The sequence below is a fragment of the Euprymna scolopes genome, chromosome 13, assembly GCF_053919585.1.
Source record: "Euprymna scolopes isolate OS-2025 chromosome 13, ASM5391958v1, whole genome shotgun sequence".
NCBI lineage: Eukaryota > Metazoa > Mollusca > Cephalopoda > Sepiida > Sepiolidae > Euprymna > Euprymna scolopes.
This window is the reverse complement of record NC_136494.1, coordinates 99,291,571-99,312,711: the sequence shown is the minus strand read 5'-3', so window position 1 is coordinate 99,312,711 and position 21,141 is coordinate 99,291,571. Positions and strand designations below refer to the sequence as shown.

The 21,141-nt window shown below is 35.8% G+C and overlaps 1 protein-coding gene across 1 annotated transcript in view; it reads left to right on the top strand.

Moving 5' to 3' along the window:
• Nucleotides 1-17,642, top strand: part of LOC145292110 (uncharacterized protein C6orf118-like) — a 49,534-nt gene extending 31,892 nt beyond the window's left edge. The window contains exons 7-8 of the mRNA XM_080138208.1: nucleotides 8,832-8,947; nucleotides 17,392-17,642. Coding sequence (XP_079994334.1) covers nucleotides 8,832-8,947; nucleotides 17,392-17,521 — 246 coding nt within the window. The 3' untranslated portion in view covers nucleotides 17,522-17,642. The remainder of the gene's footprint in view (nucleotides 1-8,831; nucleotides 8,948-17,391) is intronic.
• The last annotated feature ends 3,499 nt before the right edge of the window (nucleotides 17,643-21,141 follow it).

Here is a 21,141-nt window from a genome sequence, read left to right as displayed (position 1 = left end):
AACTCAAAAATATTTCTAATCAATAGAAATATTCCCCTTCCCAAAAGTAACACATACATGCGAAAGTAATAAGCCAGTGCAAAGTTGGAGACTCCCATAAAGTGAGGAGACAAACAGCCCAAACTATTCAAACTTTACTAGTCATACTTGCATGAAGGAACCTAAAGATCTACACAATAACTCACCCCTGTCTTTGGCCAGGATGTCAAGGTTATCTCATGCACATATATGTACACACTACAAGAACGAAGATAATGCACACACATACACAATGACACACTGCCAAATACTCAAATATGCACATATTCACACAATGAACATTTTGATTTTATAACCACTATCACTCAGATTCCTTACATGAACATATGTTGAACTATGGATATTTTCATTACTGAAAAATAACTTTTATATTCTTTTTCTTGTATAAAAATGTTTTATTATAAAATTATGTATTTCTCTAATTTCTCTTTTACCAAACTTTCTTTTAGCTATCATCTGTTACCTGGTGATTTTTATTATTTTAATGTTTCATTTTATTTCATTCCATTATTATTGATTCATTTTTTATATATTCTTGGCTATACACTGTAAAGTGTCGGCAAGATGACGTATATTTGAAAGCACACACCGGTTGCCGTGAATGTCTTGTTTAAGTAGCCTGCTCTCACCTCTCATGCAAGCGAGCAAGTCTACTTCTATGGGGGTGTGACACCAAGGCCACTCCGGTCTTGTAACTGAGTGTCTTGGATTTGATACCCACCTCTACACGCCCTCCCCTTTCCGGGGCCACAAGATACTCACATTGTGGTCCAATGATTTGAGGCTCTGGAGAAATCATGCAATCTGCCTCATGTCTGTGGGGATAGGTTCCTGGGTGGTCGCGTTACCCTTCTGATACGATGCATTGGTTGGTCTTCCTCAACCTCCATCATCCCAGGGGATGCTGTGTCATCCACCTCCATCCGTTCTGGTAGAATGTCGGATGTTTCGGGCTGATGTTGATCTGTACATGTGGGGGACCATTGTCCCGGTATTTTGGGTCCTGTTAGGTTGTCTCTGGTATCCAACATTCCTGGTGGCTCCGCACGTATCGAATGATAAGGGGTATCTACCACAGGGTTTATTCTTCGGAGGAATCTGCAATTGAGATGGGTTACCCAGTTACTCCCGTCAATGCATACATTATACTGCCGGTTACCCAGCGTTTCCACCACCCTTTCCTTTTTGCCCATCAACGTGGGTGTGGACCAACTTGGTTTTGAACCTGCACTATTTCCCCGATTTTCAGTTCCTAAAGTGGGTGACTTTTTAGATGGTATTCCCTTCTCATTCCGTAAGTGTCTTTCTGCCATTGCTGTTTCTCTCTAATGACTGATTTCTCTCCAGCGTTTATGGATTCGATACTGGTCAAGCCGCAATTGTGACAAGTCATCTTTGCTGCTGGGCAGCCTCCTCATATTTTTGAGCCATGAGGGTGTGAGCTCTTCCCACAACATTTACAGGATTCAGTGTCTCTTGGGGTTGATACAGTCTGGTTCTCCCGAGGCCGTTGCCTGCGGCACGACCTGTATGCTCGTTGTAGTAGGGTATACACTACTGTGGAGATGGGGGATAGACTTGTCCGTGGTCTCTAGGCTGACAAGCCTGTCGAATTTTCTCCCAGTGTTGTAAGCATCACAGCCTTTGACAGCACCTTGCTTTGATGCTCCAAGTTTGCCAGCACTGCCACCATTTGTCCTGTTACCATATCGTTGGAATAGCTGACTTTCCGACCATATCCTATCCCGTTTGGATAAGTCACTGAAAAGTCGCAGAATTTTGCGACTGATCGAAGTTGTGCCATGAAGTCCATAACCCATTTCCCCTCCTTCTGCCTTACGTAGTGGAATTCTTGCCAGTACACTTCTTTGTGACGGCTACAAGCTTTATGTGTCATAACAGCTGTTCTTCTGTGATGGAGTTCAGTATTCCTGCTCCTACCATGTTGAACAACAGCCGGTTTATTTATCGGGAACAGGCCGTTCTCAGCTTGTTTCTTAACGCTGTTGGCTCCATCAACCCACACATCTCCTTGTATTTATTCCAGGAGTCAATGACTATCGCCCAGTCACCATCACTTGTTCAGTTTTATAGTAGGTCTGTCGGGTCTCCTTGTAAGTGGCTTGCGGGACTATCCTCCGTCTCTTCGTAGGGCGATGTTCTCTTGCTGTAGCTCGAGGATCTGTTGAAGTAATGTTGTGTTTGTTCGTCCATATTTCAACGTTGTTTGTAGCAGGTTTCCTATATCGGTGACGCCATGTAAAGTGTCGGCAAGATGACGTATATTTGAAAGCACACCAGTTGCCGTGAATGTCTTGTTTAAGTAGCCTGCTCTCGCCTCTCATGCAAGGGGGCGAGTCTACTTCTATGGGGGTGTGACATCAAGATCACTCCGGTCTTGTAACTGGGCGTCTTGGGTTCGATTCCACCTCGACATACACAAAGAACTTCAAGATGGCCTCTACCAAAGCCAGGAACCACGTCACATGTTTACCGGTTATCTTGCTGCTACACTTGCACAATTTCTTTTTTTATTTATTTATAAAAAACGCTAGGGATATCTGTGTAATAGGTCACAGAAAGAGCACTTGTGATTTAAAGAGGGTTATCTCCTGAAATTCCCTCTATGGCATTAATAATCCAAACAGAGGCTGTTGGTAAGATTAAATAAAGAAACCAATGAATTAGAATGAAAATAAAATCTAAAACATGTGCCAACAATTTAGCAAAATTACTGATGAAACAAATTTTGTTATTCAACCTATTCGATTATTATATTGTGGAAATTTGTGTCTTTATTTTATATAAAAATGATAACATGATGAATATGTTCTTTGCTTGGATTGAACACAAGAAACAATACAATGGCTACAATTAAGATAAAGTTGACAAAGCCTGAAAGAAAATGAAATGTATTAATTTCTGTATGTTTCAAACATAACTAAGAAGTTAGAAACCTTAAAACTTAATTTGAGGTTTACAGACAGATTGAACAGAACTTTCATTTCAACTTGAAATAGTAATGAAAACTATCGTTCACAGCATCCCTAAAGATGTCGATGTTGATATGATTGAATTTTTAAAAATATGCTAAAGTTTTTCTGTTTGTATATACAGAGATAAGAGCTGATCTTACCTACTTCTGAACCCACTCACCAATTATTTCTGCAGCACCTTGGAGGCCTCCTCACTTAAATTTTTAATCCACTTATTGAAATTCATATACAGTTGCTTTTAAGTGTAGAAGTAACATTTGGAAAAATAACTTAGTAAGCATGTCTGGAATTGTGGCCTAAACTAAAATTTGGTCATACTTCCAACATTTTTTTATAAATCGCTATGAGGTTAAAAAAAATTGTATTTCTTCTTCCTGTATATTTTCATAAAATAAATGTTGAATATTTTATTAAAGTTCGGTATTTTTTTTTTTTTTTAGAGTTTTGGTAGTTTTTTTTTTCTTTTATTATAGAAATCGCTCCAGACAAGGCACAAAGTCACTTGATGTAGGGAGGTAAAAAAAAACATTACTTCGATGTCAAAAATCTAGCCAATGATGTGTGAGATGGATAGATTTTGATCCAGAAACAGCAATTCTTCTCCCTTTGTCAGAAACATCGCTCGTGACATGTGAGGACTAAAAGGAAAAAATTAGGGAAGTGAGAGTTACGAGATTGCCAAAAATAAATTCAAAGTCCCACAATTAACTTTGTACTCTCCTTAAATACCCGAAAGCATTCTTCATGGACATACTGAGCATGCAACAATTTTATAATTAACTAGCATGCACATCCGGTATTGTCCAGGAATGAATGAGAGCCTTTGTGCATTCCAGCTCCCAGCCCTGAACCCCATATTCTTTATTCCTTTAAAAAAAATGAACAGATTGATTTGTTTAGAAAGAGAAGTCTCTAAGGGAGTATATCATAGATTTTGGATAAAATGGGAGTGAGTGTGGGTGGGGTAAGCCTAAACCTCTTGTGCCGACATTTACTGAGATTATATACAGGGTGTCCAAAAAGTCACTGGAGGTTGAAAATCTTTTATCATTTTACCATTAATGATTATTTTTGTTCTCGATTTCAGATATTTTACAGATAATTTTTTGGAAATTAATTACGGATAAATATAGCACTGAACAACGTATGTAAGTTGTGAAATTGTTTTACCAAAGTCAGGTGTCAAGTTCAGTGACTTTTTGGACACCCTGTATTTAACAGAAATTCGAGTGAGCCGGCACTTACTGAGATTATATATTTAACAGAAATTAGAGTTCTTATCAATTCCTAACCACCTGAATCGACCTAACAAGAATTTTCTTTCAATCTATTATATTAAATTTAGCTCTAAAGTATTTGAACATGCTACTCCTTACTTAACTTGTACTTGAAACAGCATCCACCCGGAGTTTGTTAAGCTGGCTCTGTCCATCCTGACCACTGCATCCTTCACAAAGGTTGACAAAGTCTGACGATTTGAAGTCAATAGTTAAGTGATTTTTAGCTACTTTCTGTTCCCACATCAAACCCTCTAGATTCAGGAACCCAGATTAGATTTGCATGTCAACTTTCATCATCATCAGCCAGATTTTTCTTTGTCCACCACATTGCTTTTTTCCAACCGTGTAGGGGGAGGGGGCGGCTGGAATAACAGTTTCATAGATGCATTCTCCTAGTTGTCAGTTGAGAACATGACCCAGCCACCATAGACGTCTCATGAGGATGACTGGTGTTTTGAACATATTGTTGTGAATTATAACTCTTTGTTACATAAATAAAAAAAGGTTAGACAAAATTGGGAGGTTAGTATCGTTGGACGTCTGTGGCTTCACGTCTAACAAAATGGAGAATATCCATATTATCTAGATACAAATACATTATCTCGAGATATATAGTGACTATTATCTGCGAGTATGGATTATGCTTTACATATGTTATATATAATTTTGTTTTTATGTTTTTTTTGTGTTCACCAACTATTTTTATAAATTACTCCCACTGATGAAATTGTGTCCGAGATGGATATATTTACTGATGACACCATGCTCTATTTCGAATATGTTGGAAAAACGAATACATTTGAACAAGGTAATCATTTTAGAAAATTACCCTCAGTCTGTAGTAAAATGGGGACATATAATGCTACTAAGATAAAGCTTCTTTCCTTAAAAATATTTAGGAAACCTTTTCAACCACTGATTGCTATGGCTAATAGCATTCTACCAGAGAGTTCACCATTCAAACTATTTGTCCTAACATTCACAGATAACATAGAATTGGAGCAAATAAATAGAAGACATTGCCAAAGCTGCTGCAAAGAAAGTTGGAGACTTTCTACTGTGCTAGAAAACTACTTGCATCTGCTGGTATTCTATATCTCTACAAAGCCACCATTTACCCAGGCATTGAATATTATAGTCACATTTGGGCTGATGCATCAACCACTAGCATCTCCCTTTTGTAACAGGGACCCAAAAAAGAGCCTCTAATTTAATACATCCCACACTGTCTAACAAACTACAATCCCTGTCCCATCACTGCAATATTGCATTCCTATGCTTGTTTTACAAGTACTTTAATAGAGTGTGCTGCACTGGTGCACTTCTACATAAATATCCCTGATCAACAGGTTAGCAACATCTCACCCGTTTACTGTAAAAGTCCCAGATGCTGGAGGGCTTTCTGTTTTTTGTTTTTTTTCTTAAAAACCTTTGGAATTATCTTCCTGCTTTCCGTTTCCCTTACTGTACAAACATGACGAATTTTAAATGTAATGTAAACAAGCATTTCACTACACAACTCCTCACTTCAGATTTCACTAATTAACAGTAACCTTTTATATCTCAATGGCATTGTGCCTTATTTAGGACTAGCAAGGTTACTCAGCATTGCCTGAGGTAAAAAGTGTAATACTAATACTGTAATATTAAAAATACTTTCTCCTCCCTGTTTTATCCTTCCTCTACCCAACCTCTTTTTCTTCGATACCCAGCTTATTCCTCTCTTTGAGGACGCACGTGTGCGCGCACACACACAAACACACACAAACACACACACACAAACACACACACACGCACACAAACACACACAAACACACACACACACATTCTTTGATGAATGCATCAGTATAAAGGAAGTAACTCCTTTTTAAAAAATCAGAGTTACTTCCCTTTAGTTAGTACATAATCTGACTGAACTCCCACCCCTCCCAGATGAAATCTGCACCAGTTTAGGATAACATCGATAAAGAAAATACCAACTTTATGCTTACATTTTTTTTACATATTTTTACTTTTTTACACACACAAACACACACACACAAACACACACAAACACACACACAAGCACACACACACAAACACACACACACACAAACAAACACACAAATACACAAACACACACACAAACACAAACACACATGCACACACAAACACACACACAAACACACAAACACACACACACACAAACACACACACAAACACACACACACATAAACACAAACACACACACACACACACACACACACACACACACACACATTCTTTGATGAATGCATCAGTATAATCTGACTGAACTCCTACCCCCTCCCAGACGAAATCTGCACCAGTTTAGGATAACAGCGATAAAGAAAATACCAACTTTATGCTTACATTTTTTTTACATATTTTTACTTTTAGTCGGACATACACAGACACAGACAACTGCCATTTATCTAATAGATGATCTAAAATTAAGTTAGAAAAAAAAATTCTGCAATTAATGCATAAATTATATTTAGCAGTTCCTTTCTTAGTACTCCTAATATTTTTATTTGGGAGTTCTACAAAGTAAAGAACTGTTAAGCAAACAATATTTCTCAACACGGGTAACCAAAAGCGCGATCGTTTTAAAACGTCTAGATTGAAATCATATTCTTTTAAAGAAGGAAAAAGTGTTAAAAAATAATGATTTTAAAGTTGTAACTAAATTTACCATTCTAGAACAAAAACTTTAACACAAAATTATGCATGACATAAAAAAAACAAACATAGTTCACACTAAAAGCATATGGTTGTTCTCCAGCTTAAGGTCAGATAATAGATCTGGATAACACTGATATTTGCTTTTTTTCTAGACGTTCAGTCATGGATGTCCGACAACCTTCTGATCCTGCCTAATCTGGGTTAAGCTAAACAAAGAGTTTGGTTCTTGTCTGAAATTCCTTATATATTAAAAAACCAAAATAAAGAAAAATCTGTATGATGTATGCATCCGTGACGAAATGAAAATATCATATTCCAAAAATCATATAAATTGATCGAGTAGTTTTATTTTTAAATAAAATCAAATTTTATGAGTAACAGAAATGTGGCTGGTTTGTCTGCCATTTTGAAAAAAACAACAAAAACAACAAAACAAAAACTAAAAAAAAAACAAGAGGGATAACGCAACAGTAATTCAAAACTTGCTAGATTTATGTTGTAATGTCCACGAATTCCCATTAATCGCTTTAAACTGATTTTTTTTTACACAGTGGTCACCAAGGCCCGGAAGCCACTCAGGGATAAGGGTTATTGCAAGTACAGTACGTTAGTGTGGAGATTTGATGAAGTGTTTACTTAAGGGGGCGGTTCATTAGGAATTTGTTTACGTTGGACTTGAAGACATCCAAGTTGTAGTCAGGTGGGAAGCAGGCAGAGGAAACAGAGTTCCACAGGCGTGCAGTTCTAAGAAAGAAACTTTGTTCATGGAATCCACATTTTGATTTAGACACAGATAAAGAGTGGGGGAAATTTTGCACAGTGGATTCAGCTAGACGGGTGTTTTTCGTGAAAGATTGGCGAGGGGGGACCAGAGATTGGAGTTCAGACGAGCACCTGCCATGGAAATAACGATAAAACAAGGATAGGTTGCAGGGTAGAGAAAAGGGCATCCCCCACTAAGCCACAAAGTCTATTTTGTACTCTGTCAAGGCAGGATAGGCTGTTTTTAGCAGCTCCTGCCCAGATATGGCAGCAGTATTCCATCCTTGGACGTACTTGGCTTTTATATAGATAGAGAATTGCATCAGTAGTGAGATATCTTCTGGAGCGGTAGAAGGATCCCACCATCTTTCCAGCGACCTTGGCAACAGACTTTCAGATCAGGAGTAAAGGACAAACAAAAAGGCAACAGACTTTCATATCAGGAGTAAAAGACAAACCCAGAAGCTTGTCAAAACACGGAGCTTCTCCTAGACGAGAGCCATCCATTTCAATTGATGCCAAATGGGGATCAGAGCGTTGATGATGTAAAGATAGGAGTTTGGTTTTAGATGCATTAAAGGTAACCAGCCATATATAGCAATAAAACTACTTGATGAATTTATGTGATTTTTGGAAGATGATATTTTCTTTTCAGTATGAGTAAGTGTATCATACAGAGTTTTCTTAATTTTGTTTTATTGATATAGGAGAAATTCTGGGTAAGAACCAAGAGTTTTAAGTGACAACAATATGTTCCAAAAACTTGCATCTCCTTTTTGTCTTTGTGTAACTAAAATCAAATGGAGCTTTCATGAACAGAGTTTATTTCCAAGATACACCTGAAAACAATTTGGAAAATACATCGGTCGAGACGTGTTAGAATAATATCCAAGATGAGAAAAGTCATCCAAATAATCCGGACAATTGCTCTTCATTTCAAAAACATAATTACAAAAAAAAAACCCAAAAAAACGTAAAACTGATTTTCAATCAAACTTTTATTAGCTAATAAGTCATTTTTCTCGATTCAAAACAAATTAAGTAATTAATGAACTGATGCACTTTTTTTCAGGTTGAATTACAAAAATTAATCAAACAAAATGAATATTACGAAAGAAGCAGCAGTGAAATGGAAGGTTATTTGAAGGAAGCCATTGTTGAAGCGGACACAAGTGACCGGGATGTTAGGTAAGGAAAAGACATCTTGTATTGCTGGACAAATATTAAAACCTATATTTTTATTTATATTGTGTCTCCAGCTTCAACACCTGTTACAGGATATTCAATAAAATTAGGTTTTTATTATTGATATTCTCTCTCTCTCTCTCTCTCTCTCTCTCAGAAAATTTCAAAATTAAAGAAAGGGTTAATAAAAAACTTTTTAAATTCGAAAGAGATGAATTATAATTATAGAAAACATATATATATATATATATATATATATATATATATATATATATATATATATATATATATATATATATATATATATAATATTTTTCTTTTTATTTATTAAATATTTAAATATTCTAAAAAATATTTATATGTGCTTAAAATTTTATCTATGGACTCGTGTTTTTGGGTTCACCCTTCATCAGCATGGATCAACCGCCGAGGATAGAACTCACAACTGCACTATCTATCAGCAGTCTATGATGTTTGATCTATGCTGATAAAGGGTGGACCTAGAAACGTGTCCATGGAAAAAAATTTATGTACGTAAAAATATTTTTCAAATATTTTTAAAAAATAAAAATATTTGAATATTTAATAAATAATAATAAAATAAATAAAAAATATGCCTCATAAAAAAGGGTGACGCTAAAAACGAAAACAAAAGTGAAAATTGAATACAAAGTGCAACGGTTCAAAAAGTCGCTTAAATATTGCTAAAAAAAAAATACAAATCTTATGCATATATATAGCCACCCATAGAATACAAACATAGTACACCTGATATGTATAAGATTAGTTTCATACTCAAACATGAAAATGGTCCCCCTAAGGTTTAACCCCAATACATATACAATATATAATTTGTTTAAAATAGACTAAGGCTTTTTGTATATATATTTTTTGTAACTTGTAACCAAAAAGAAGTCTTATACAATTTAAGTTGATATGATAGTAATGATGTGATAACTTTTCCCCATAAAACAACATGGCCGCCCACAAAATACAGGCCGGCAAAAGTTTTTTGCTTCTTCCTGAATTTTATGTATTACATTGTTATGCATTTTTCTCTTCACTAACTTTCTATTTGAATCCATGGAGGGAAATATCCGATGTTGACATACAAATATTAATTGTTCCCCGGCGAACGAAAACAGATCTGTAAAATGTATCAATTTTTTTTTTTTAATTTGGAAAAAAAAAATGATTGGTACGATGAATAAAACATTGGACTTTTGAATGTAGCAAAATTATTGTTCCTAAGAAATATTATGCACAAAGAGTAAAAAATAATCGCAAGAACATACTTTTTTTTACAAAACCTCTCTCTCTCTCTCTCTCTCTATATATATATATATATATATATATATATAAAGTCAGTCAGATTTTCAAAGTTAGACTCAAATGTTGATGGTTCGATCCTCAGTGCACCTGATACTAAGAATACTAGACATTAATTTCTTTTAAGGTTGCTTCTTTCTCCTTCTCATCCCATATCAATATGCCAGGTTTAATAGCTCTGTTTTTTAGATACATAGCTGTCGGAATTGCATAATCATAGTGTCTGATGCATGACTTATTTCCAATTGTTCTTTCTGGTATATTTCTTAGGATTTGCTACTATATTCGATATTTGATATTTTACAGATATTTTGCAGATCGTCCAGTTGAGGTATTTACACATTCCGTTGTATTGTATCCATCCTTGAGCAGAACCTTACATTTGGATGTCAGGTGGCTCACACTCTCTACTTCTGTGTGGCAGAACCTGCATTAGCTGTCATTGCTGAAACAACTCATCTTCTTAAAAGCATTGGTCATCAAGCCTTGATCTTCAACAACTATTATAGCCCCAACCCTCCCAGATCATAGTGGAGCGATCTTCTTTTTAGTCAGTCTATAGAGCCGTCCTTATCTATATAGTCCTGGGTGATTCGTCCAGAAAATACTTGGCACCATTCTTCCATATTTTTGATGTACACACGTGTGTTTGAATCAACAGGACATCCAGTAATAATTACGAAACAATCGGATTCACAAATATCTACAAATTTTATTCTCACATTTAAGACAACATAGGAGGGTTAAACTAAACATGATATATAGAAGTGAAACTCAAAGACATAATTACAAAGTGAAAGAGTATATTAATTTCCTTGAAGAATACATAGAATAGAACAGAGAAAGATACACAAGTAAATATGACTTTATTAAGATATTCTGAACACCATTACAGCTGCTACCAGAAAAGGTTTTTGCAAATCTGATATGATCATGGTCCAAGGAATCAGTGTTATGTGATACTATCAGCATTCCTTTCCTTCAAGTGTTGAGAACTGGAGGAAAAGACAAAAATAAAATGACAAAAGATAAGGCAAAATAGGTTTATCAGGACAAACAAATGGATAGGAAATAGAGTTAGCAGAAAGACAATGAATAGGAAGTTGTTGACCAAGAAAGACAAAAGGAAGCTGAGGTGGGATCGTTAGTCAAGGTGTGGTGATGATTTGAACAAAGAAGGTCAGTATGGTTAGAGTTAGTTTTCCGTGTGGTCGTGAATTTTGCGCCAGTTTTGCAATGGTTATGAGCAGTTTGCAGATGGTTTTCGATTTTACAACAGTCACAAAAGTCCAATTGAAAACAGTTTTCTAGTTGGACACACTTGTGGACAGTTGCGAGTCGGAGACAATCAAACATAGGCTGTGGCTTGGAGCAGATGGAGAGATTAATTGATCAATCGACTAATGAACATAACCTCGCAGAAAACTAAGATGTGGACCTTAGTATGTAGAGTCGATGATGTCGCACACACTCAGAGTGCAACTAATATTTACAGAAAATTTGTGTTTTCTTTTGTTTCTATTGTTTTATTTATTTTTTTTTTTTTGCTTGTGAGTCAGTGCACCACTTCAGTAATTGCTAATGTGTAGGAGACATGGCGGTATGGCCAGAATCAAAGGAGAATATGAAAGAAAATAAATTTACAATACACAACATAGTCATATAGTTGTATTCTTGGTGATTTTGCATTAAATCGTATGCATTTTGATTAGTTGCTCTGTTAATAATTTCATGGCTGTGTTGTGTCCAAAGATTCACAAAACTTTAGTATTGTAGGAGCTGATCTTTTCCTCGCTACTTTGGTCTGAGAAAGCATTGCCTCATTCCTAGGATTTTTCTTTGTCTAACAGGCTGTGAGAATGTGAGCTGCAATAAATGCTTGCATACAACTTGGCATGTCAAAATCAACTAAGAGAAAAAAATTAAATGTGTTTGATTCCAAGTGATTTGAAAAGATTGTAGGGATCAAATGGAGCGATTGAATTACCAACCAAGAAGTTAGAGATCGCACTAACCCACAGGTAGTATCGTCAATAATCTGTAAACAATGTCTAGGCTGACTCGGACATACCCTAAGATTAGTCCCAGAAAGAATTGTTAACCAAGTGCTCTAATAGACCTCTGATGGAAAAAAGTAGGAGAGAAAGACTAAGAATTAACTGGACACAGAAAATCAAGAGATTTGATTGCAACAGGAAGAAACTGGAGGGACGCTGCAAATTTGAATTCAGATAAAAAATGATAGCATAATTTGACTACCTCATGCGTCGCAAGATGCAGGAGGTTCCAAGTCTAGGTCTAATACAAGAATAAAAAAGGCATTCTTGTTTTTAAAAATATGTATACTTTAGCAAATCCCTACATAGTACCCCAGTAGTTGTTGCCCCTGATAGTAGCCCCCTACACCAAAGTGGCAATTTGCCTTGTTTGGGGTGAAAATGTAATAAAAAAAATAAATAAATAAAAAAAAGTATATTTAATTTAATGCTGTGAGGTATTGCCTAAGCAAGAGATACAATTAGCTTATCATTTTTCAACCCTTCAGTGTTGAACCCCAGCTTGGTACTGATTTTTCCCACCCTGAAAAATCTTCCATACAAAAACCACCCCTAGCTTTGCATCACTTAACCAAGTCAACAACCCATAGGCAAGTACGGATGACGCACACTTAACCTTTGGAAAATTTACATATTATTGAGATTTTGACACAAGCCTTGCTTATGACACTCAATCTAGCTAACCGTAAGTGTAAACTTTTGACCTCCGCACATGTGTTGACATCCAAAGGTATTTCAAAACATGCCTCCACTTTCAGTTGTCGAATGATACTTACCATGGTATCATACAAAGATAGAGAGATGGTTAGACCGTATTTGACAGCCTGGGTGTCAACACCAGAAAGATGTAGCCAATTCTTTATTTCCCATGTGGGTGGAATTAAATATATTTTTCAACTTCTGGCATAAAAGAGTGTATTTTCACGTTGGTTAGCATAATTCAGGACAGATAACAGATATAACACGAGCATAATTCTGAAAGCAACAGGATTAATAAATAAATCAGTGTATAAAATGTTTAATTCTTGTGAATAACATTTGTAAAAAAAAATTTTCACTTGGCTTTCGGGATAAGATCAAAGTGTAGTATCTGTTCTTCAGATGCTGCAAGCAAAGACCATATGTGGGGGCGACCCCACATATAAGACCTTGGTCAATGTAGGGGCAACCCTTCATACCAATTGTCACTATCCAACTCCCCTACTCCCCGGGGAGTTGGTCCCCATTTCCCCTTCACTCCTCACATTAAAAATCGGCCTTGTGCCTAATTTGTTCGGTGGGGGAGCAAATAAATACCATCTGTTCTTCAGATGCTGCACTTCAATTTCTTGTTCTCTGTCAGTGGAGGAGAAATCCTTCACGACTGAGACAATTTTTATTTTTGTTCCTTTTCTCCACGTTAAAAAACGACCCTGGTGTCTAACTCTGTCCTGTGGGGAGGCATTGTAAATAGGAACATTTGTAAAAAAAAAGCAATGAATAAAAATGATTGAACTAAATTTAAAAGTTGAGTCATTTCTTTACATTTTGCATAAATTTGTTTATAAGGTGAAGAATTCCTGAATCATAAGGAATGATTTGCTTAATCAATTTTCGTGATGAAAATTTATTAAAAGTTTTCAAAAAGGATTTCATAAAATAATAATATAAAAATTGAAAGGATGTATCGTTTTGTTTCGCTTTTAACATTTGTTATTTGGTTTGAGTAAAAACTGACTATAGTTAGCATGAGTTGGTTTGTCAGTTACATTTCAGATTTGTATATTTGGATCATTCTACTGTTCCAGAAAATATGTGACACCTGATACTCTACTCTACTTTTATAAGAGTCAGATACGATGAACATGTACTTGTGTATTCATTACACAGGCCGTGATCGTCCCACTCATTGTGACGGTCTAAGATTATTGTTTGATTCCATCAGTACTGTAACAAAGAATTCTCATCTCAAAGTAAAGCCACACATCCAGTTTATAAACAATTAACAGATGTTTATATAATTTTGGAGATTATGGCTGATCAAACCTAAATATATAAGCCCCAGTAAGTTTTAGCTAAGAACCCCAGAAAGGCACCTTGATCCAACTGACTGAACCCTCAAAAAACCCAACTGATTCATCGAAAGTCCAACTCCAACTGGCAGTCAGACTGACTCCCCATCTCATCTCCTGGAATCTTTTCACCCCTGACTGACTCTGGCCTTTGTTAGTGGTCATCATTCGTCCACCCATGGAGTACTGCTGCAGCATGTGTGGAAGTGCTACTCAGAGCATGCTTTCTTACCTTGACAAAGTTCAAAATCAACTTTGCAATCTAGTGGGTAATGATTTTTCTGTTATTTACAACCCACACACAGAAAAAACTTTGCAAGTCTTTGCTAGACCCAAAATTCTCGGAGGAATTTGGTAGAATCTGCAAAGGTCAACTCTTTCAACTTTGACCTTTTAGCAGTCAAATTTTTGCCCCAAAACTGATTAAAATGCTTGCTGCATATCTGAATACCCATTATGTATTAATTTCAAATGTTTAGACCCAAAATTGGCTGAGTAGTTTGCTAGACACCACAAAGATCAAATCTTTTGAACTTTGACCCCTTGGCAGCTCAAATTTTCGACCCAAACCAATTAAAAAGCTTGCCCTATCTCGGAATACCCTTTATGTAAAATTTAAAATGTTTAGACAAGAAATTGACTAAGTAATTTGGTAGAGACCGCAGAGATCAAATTTTTTAAACTTTGACCCCAATTTTGACCCCTTAACATTTATTTTTTGGGCTCAAATCAAATTAAAAAGTTTGATCCATGTTTGATCCTACATTTAAAATTTCAAGTGTTTAGACCCAAAATGTGTGGAAGAGTTTGGTAGAGTTTTCAAAGGTCAAATCGTTAAACTTTGATCCCTTGACAGCCAAATTTCTGGCCAAAAGCCGATTAAAAAGATTTTCCCAAATCTCAATACTCCTTTTGTCAAATCTTGAGTCTCGAGACCGAAAATTGACAGGGTTATTTGGTAAGGAAATGTACGCACACACACACACACACGCACACACATTTTCACTTTTATAGATATATAGATTTATACATACACACAAGTTGTTGTAGTGGTAGTAGGAGTAGTAACACCCATGCTGTTTTAGTCCCAATAAAGGTTGAGTGTGACAAGATAAACACATTTTCTAGAAATATAGCTTCTTTCCAAGAACTTCCCATCTGTAGAACACATTACCACAGGATCAACCATCTCAGCAAAAATAACCTTCTTAGTGACACACAATATGGTTTCTGTTCTGCTAGATCTACAGCAGATGTGCTTACAGTTATATCTCATAGGATTCGCGAATCTCTCGACAGAGGCAACCTTTCTAGGGCAATTGCTCTTGACATATCAAAGGCCTTTGATAGGGTATGGCATAAAGGTTTACTTCACAAGATCTCCAGCTATGGTATAGCTGGAAATGTCTTCTCAATTATTAAATCATTTCTCTCTGATAGGTTCATAAGAGTAGTAGTTGATGGGGAAAAATCAGAAGCTCACAATATAAATGCTGGAGTCCCTCAGGGGGCCATCCTGGGCCCAACTCTTTTCCTGATCTACATTAATGATCTTCCAAATCACATCCTTACATCATTCGTAGACATTTTTGCTGACGACACTACCATCTATGGTAGCACATCTAAGACAGTAAACGACCAAGTTCTCTCCGATTCTCTCTCCTCTGATCTTGATCACGTTGTACAATGGGGAAAGGAGTGGCTGGTTACTTTTAATGCATCTAAAACCAAGCTTCTATCTTTGCATCATCAACGTTCTGATCCCCATCTGGCATCAATTAAAATGAATGGCTCTCGTCTTGGGGAGGCCTCAAGTTTTGACAGGCTTCTGGGCTTGACCTTTACTCCTGATCTTAAATGGAATACGTACATCAAATCTGTTGCCAAGGCCGCTGGAAAAATGGTCGGATCCTTCTATCGATCTAGTAGATATCTCACTGCTGATGCAATTCTCTATCTATATAAGAGCCAGATACGTCCAAGGATTGAATACTGTTGCCACATATGGGCAGGAGCTGCTAGAAAAGACTTGTTCTGCCTTGATAGGATTCAAAATAGACTTCGTGGCCTGGTGGGAGATGTCCTTTTCTCTTTGCTGCAACCTCTATCTCACAGAAGAGATGTTACGAGTTTGTCTCTGCTTTATCGTTATTTTCATGGAAAGTGTTCGACTGAGCTTCAATCTATGGTCCCCCCTCGCCAAACTTTCACAAGAAACACTAGACTAGCTGAAAACATTATCAATAATTTTCCCCACTCTTTATCTGTGCCTAAACCTAAACATAGATTCCATGATCAAAGCTTCTTTCTTAGAACTGCACGCCTGTGGAATTGTCTTCCATTTTCCTGCTTTCCAGCTGTCTATAATATGGTTGTCTTCAAGTCCAACGTGAACAAATTTCTGATGAGCCGTTCCACTTAAGTTAACAAATTTACCGAACTTCCATTACTTTCGATTACTATATTGTCCTTTTGACTACTCTACACTCTTTAACCCTTATCCTTGAGTGGCCTATCGGCCTTGATAAGTGGTGACGCCTATGTAAAAAAAAAAAAAAAAATTACTTCCTTGAAGATTGCATGGTCATCTTCAATTTTAATGTCAATAAACATGTGTTATAAACCGTCCTAATAAATCATAAAATTTTATTCATTCTAATCATTATTTTGAATCTTTTTATAATATTCTTCTGTTACCATTATTATTTTGTACTTGAATCAATGTTGGACTTCTATGTTGATAACGTTGTTACCTTATACACACTATGAATATTCATTTAAATATATAAGGTGCAGCATGTTACGCATGCGTCTTTGTGTCAGACTTAATATGGCAGCCAAAACATGTGAGGCAGTGTAGCCTTTTAGCTTTAAATAATTGACTTTCACTTATCCAAAATTCCTTGTGAAATAAAAAAGTTGCTCCTATAAATAAAAACAGTTAAAATTCTTAAAAAAACGAAGGAAAAACAACTATGACATATAAAAAATTATAACATTTTTTTTTCAGGAGAATCTGGAGAAAGATTTATTCATGTAAAAATCTGCAAGAATCAGATGAGATGAAGAAATTCCACAGAACTTATGAATCGGACGAGGATGATGACCATGAGAGTAAATGGAATTGGTACATCTCTTAATGAAACTCCAACAAAATTATATATTTTATTCTTTCTCCATTAATTGAATGTATTCAGCCATTTTTGCATCAATAAATTGAGAAAAAAAAAAAAAAAGTCCACTTTGACCAAAAGAAACAGTTATTTTTGTTCACCAATATTTTATCAAATTAAAACCATATATTCATTGAGACTGCCAGTGTGGTCGTCCTTCTGACTGAGAACAGTTGTTGCTGCATGCATAAATACCAACGATGAGTGCAGGTTGCTGCATCATAAACTTCTTGAGACATACAGTGGTGTGAATGTGGTAATTACAGCTAACATGGCATACTGGCAATTTGGTAACCATTTCACATGTACTCATTGGTGAAACACCAATGAGTACATGTGCAGCAGAATAAGGTACAGGCAAAAGGTGGCTTCAATGATTGCACACAATCAGACCATCAGAACACTTCCCACATGGGTGGTTGTGCAAAAAATGAGAACTCTTCTTAATCTATTTATGCTCTCTGGAAGTGAATTACTTCCCTTGGCGATTCTCTTTCTTTTTCCTCCTGCCATGTTCTAAGTTAAATAAAGCTTCCCAAACTTAATCTGGCTTTGACCTTTTCATGACAATTTATTTAACTTAGGACATAAAAATGGAGAAATACCTCAGACCCGATCGACTGGATTTGGACTCCACAAAATCGAACACTGCAGATATCTGGTTACATTGGAAAAAAAATCTTTCTACACTTTTTTGGAGGTGGTACTTGATTCTGAGCCTTCGAACAAATTAAAACTCAATTTATTGATCAACCTCGTTTCTCCAGTTTAAGTCCTTGCAATGTTTTAAGTTAAATCAAGCTTCCCAAGCTTAATCGGACTTCAACTTTTTCATTACAGAGGTAGGGTCTGTAAATTTTAACAAGTCTAAAAGCTACATCCATGCCTATCACCAGGAGGTTATCCACTAGTTTCACGTTGGTATGAGTAAACAACCACCATTTCATATATATATATATATATATATACATATATATATATATATATACAGGGTGGCTGAAAAGTCCCAGGACACTATACATGTATTTTTAATAAAACAATAATCAATAATCGCATGCTTTAGCTGATCAATGGTTTCGTATCTAATACCAGAAACTTGACTTTTAATTAAACCCCATAATGAGTTGTCTGGAATGGTCAAGTCGGGGCTTCGTGGTGGCCAAGCAAAAGAATTTGATCCGCGCCCAATCCATCGATCAGGAAACTCTGCATTTAGCAGCGCTCTCACAGGAAGTGCATAATGTGCAGGTGCACCATCTTGCTGTAGCCATACACGATCCTTAATACCAAGTTCTATTAACTTTTCGGCCAGTGTCCTGGGACTTTTCGGCCACCCTGTATATATATATATATATATATATATATATATATATATATATATATATATAGGACAAAAATCTATATTCCAAATTTCAAGATGTTGACCATCTTACCATTTATTTCTTTAAGTACGTTAAAATGCACAATTCTTGACAGCACCTGTTTCGTAGTGCAGACTCATTCATGTAATTATTATGTCAATTTTTTAATTTATTCCACTCTTAACTCATCAGAAGAAAACAAAAAAACTCATCAACTTTAAAAGAAAATAAAGGAATATGGGCATGATTACAAGCAAATCCATGGTGTAACAAATTGAAAAATAATTGCAATTTCTCTTCCAATTTTCGGATTATTTAGTTATCTTCAGTGTTAATAAGAATAACAAAATAATCCGTCTGGAGTGTGTGTTCATTCCACTTGAAATACTTTATGTGACTGAAAATAGGAATTAATTACCTAAATACATCTTTCAGTCATGTACATTATGAATATATCTTTCATTAAATCAAAATTTTCCCCCACTCTATATCTGTGCCTAAATCAAAACGCGGATTCCATGAACAAAGCTTCTTTCTTAGAACTGCAAGCCTGTGGAACTCTGTTCCGTCTGCCTGCTTCCCTCCAGACTACAACTTGGTTGTATTCAAGTCCAATGTTAACAAATTCCTAATGAACCGCCCCCTTAAGTAAACATTTCAGCAAATCTCCTCACTAACGTAATGTACTTGCAATAACCCTTATCCCTGAGTGGCTTCCGGGCCTTGATAAGTGGTGATCACTGTGTAAAAAAAAAAAAAAAAAAAAAAAAAGGGGGCATGACCAACACGAATGTGAATTAAATGGTAGCAGATTATCATATTTGGAATATCAAATGTCAAAAAAAAAAAAAAAAAAAAAAAAAAAAAAGGGAATATAATAGCGGTAATGTCCACACATAATAACTGTACCTATCATCCATAACTGTACCTATCCAACGCTCAGCGTTGCCTGGGATGCAGCAAAATCACTCAAGTCTTTAATTTGTTTTCACAATTTTAAAACTGATTCACAAAACGGTATCAAACTTTAGTTGTAAGGGAGACAACTCGTTTTATATTCTTTAATCAAAATGTGAATTATTTCCCTTGCTGATTTTGATTTTTCGTTCACAAGTTAAAATGATTTCATAGTATTAGTTGTCCAGCAGAAACTATATAATTTCAAAAGTAAATTCTCGTCAATCACGTTATTATACTGCCAATAAAATGAAGATACCTCTGTTAGGGTAGCTGCGCATGGGTTGCACAATCCACAACCCCACCTATCCTGAATCGACAATGCTTTGGTGCCATGACAAGAAGAGGCACAAGACTGACTGGAAACAATGCTGAGAACACATGGAATTCCCAAATGGTCACCCATTTTAGTACTGACCAGGTTCAACGTTGCTTAACTTTGGTGATCTGATGAGAACCGGAGTGTCAGCGTGATTATTCTGTATAGTGCCAATAACATGATACAACAATAACAAATGTAAATTGTCTAGTCGGAATCAAAGTTTGATATATCAGCTGAAATGCTATTTAGGTCCAACTTTTAAACTCTCACCAAGATATATGTTTTATATTGAATCAAATACAGTGACTTGCTACAAACATTTGCAAAGACGGAAAAAGAATATTGTTCAAAATTTAAAAAAAGTTTATAAGTAAATAATCTTCAATGAACATTTTCCTCTCTCTCTGAACTGCTTTCTTCTTAATCTCACTCTTATAGCAGACCGCCTGGCATTGCCTGGTCGTAAAACGTGCATAAATATTATGTTTTAATTAATGCAGAATTCTTATTTATTATAAACAGAAATACTGTAAGTATTAAACGTAACGTTAAATTCCTTAGAAAGAATGAAGTAAAAAATAAATAAATAAATAAATAAATAAATAAAAAGAAACTGAGACGTGCAAGCGAGTATTATGTTTTTTCTATACAGTTCACTTCTTGTAAAAAAAATACTCGAGCTGAGATTGAAACCAAAATCTAAAAAACAGTGAGTCAAGTACGATAACCATTAGGCCAGCTTGGCACAATATTTAAAATGTGTTTTCAAACCTACTTATTCTTAACATAAGTAATCTGTAATGTGAACGATTCATGCATGCGCATCTGTGAAACAGTCAGGAAACAGATAAAAAACCGATGACACCGAAGTACCAAATTTTCAATTTTAACCCCCTTAGCACCCCTTTTTTCCGGATGAAAACCGATTAAAAAGTTTTCCATATATC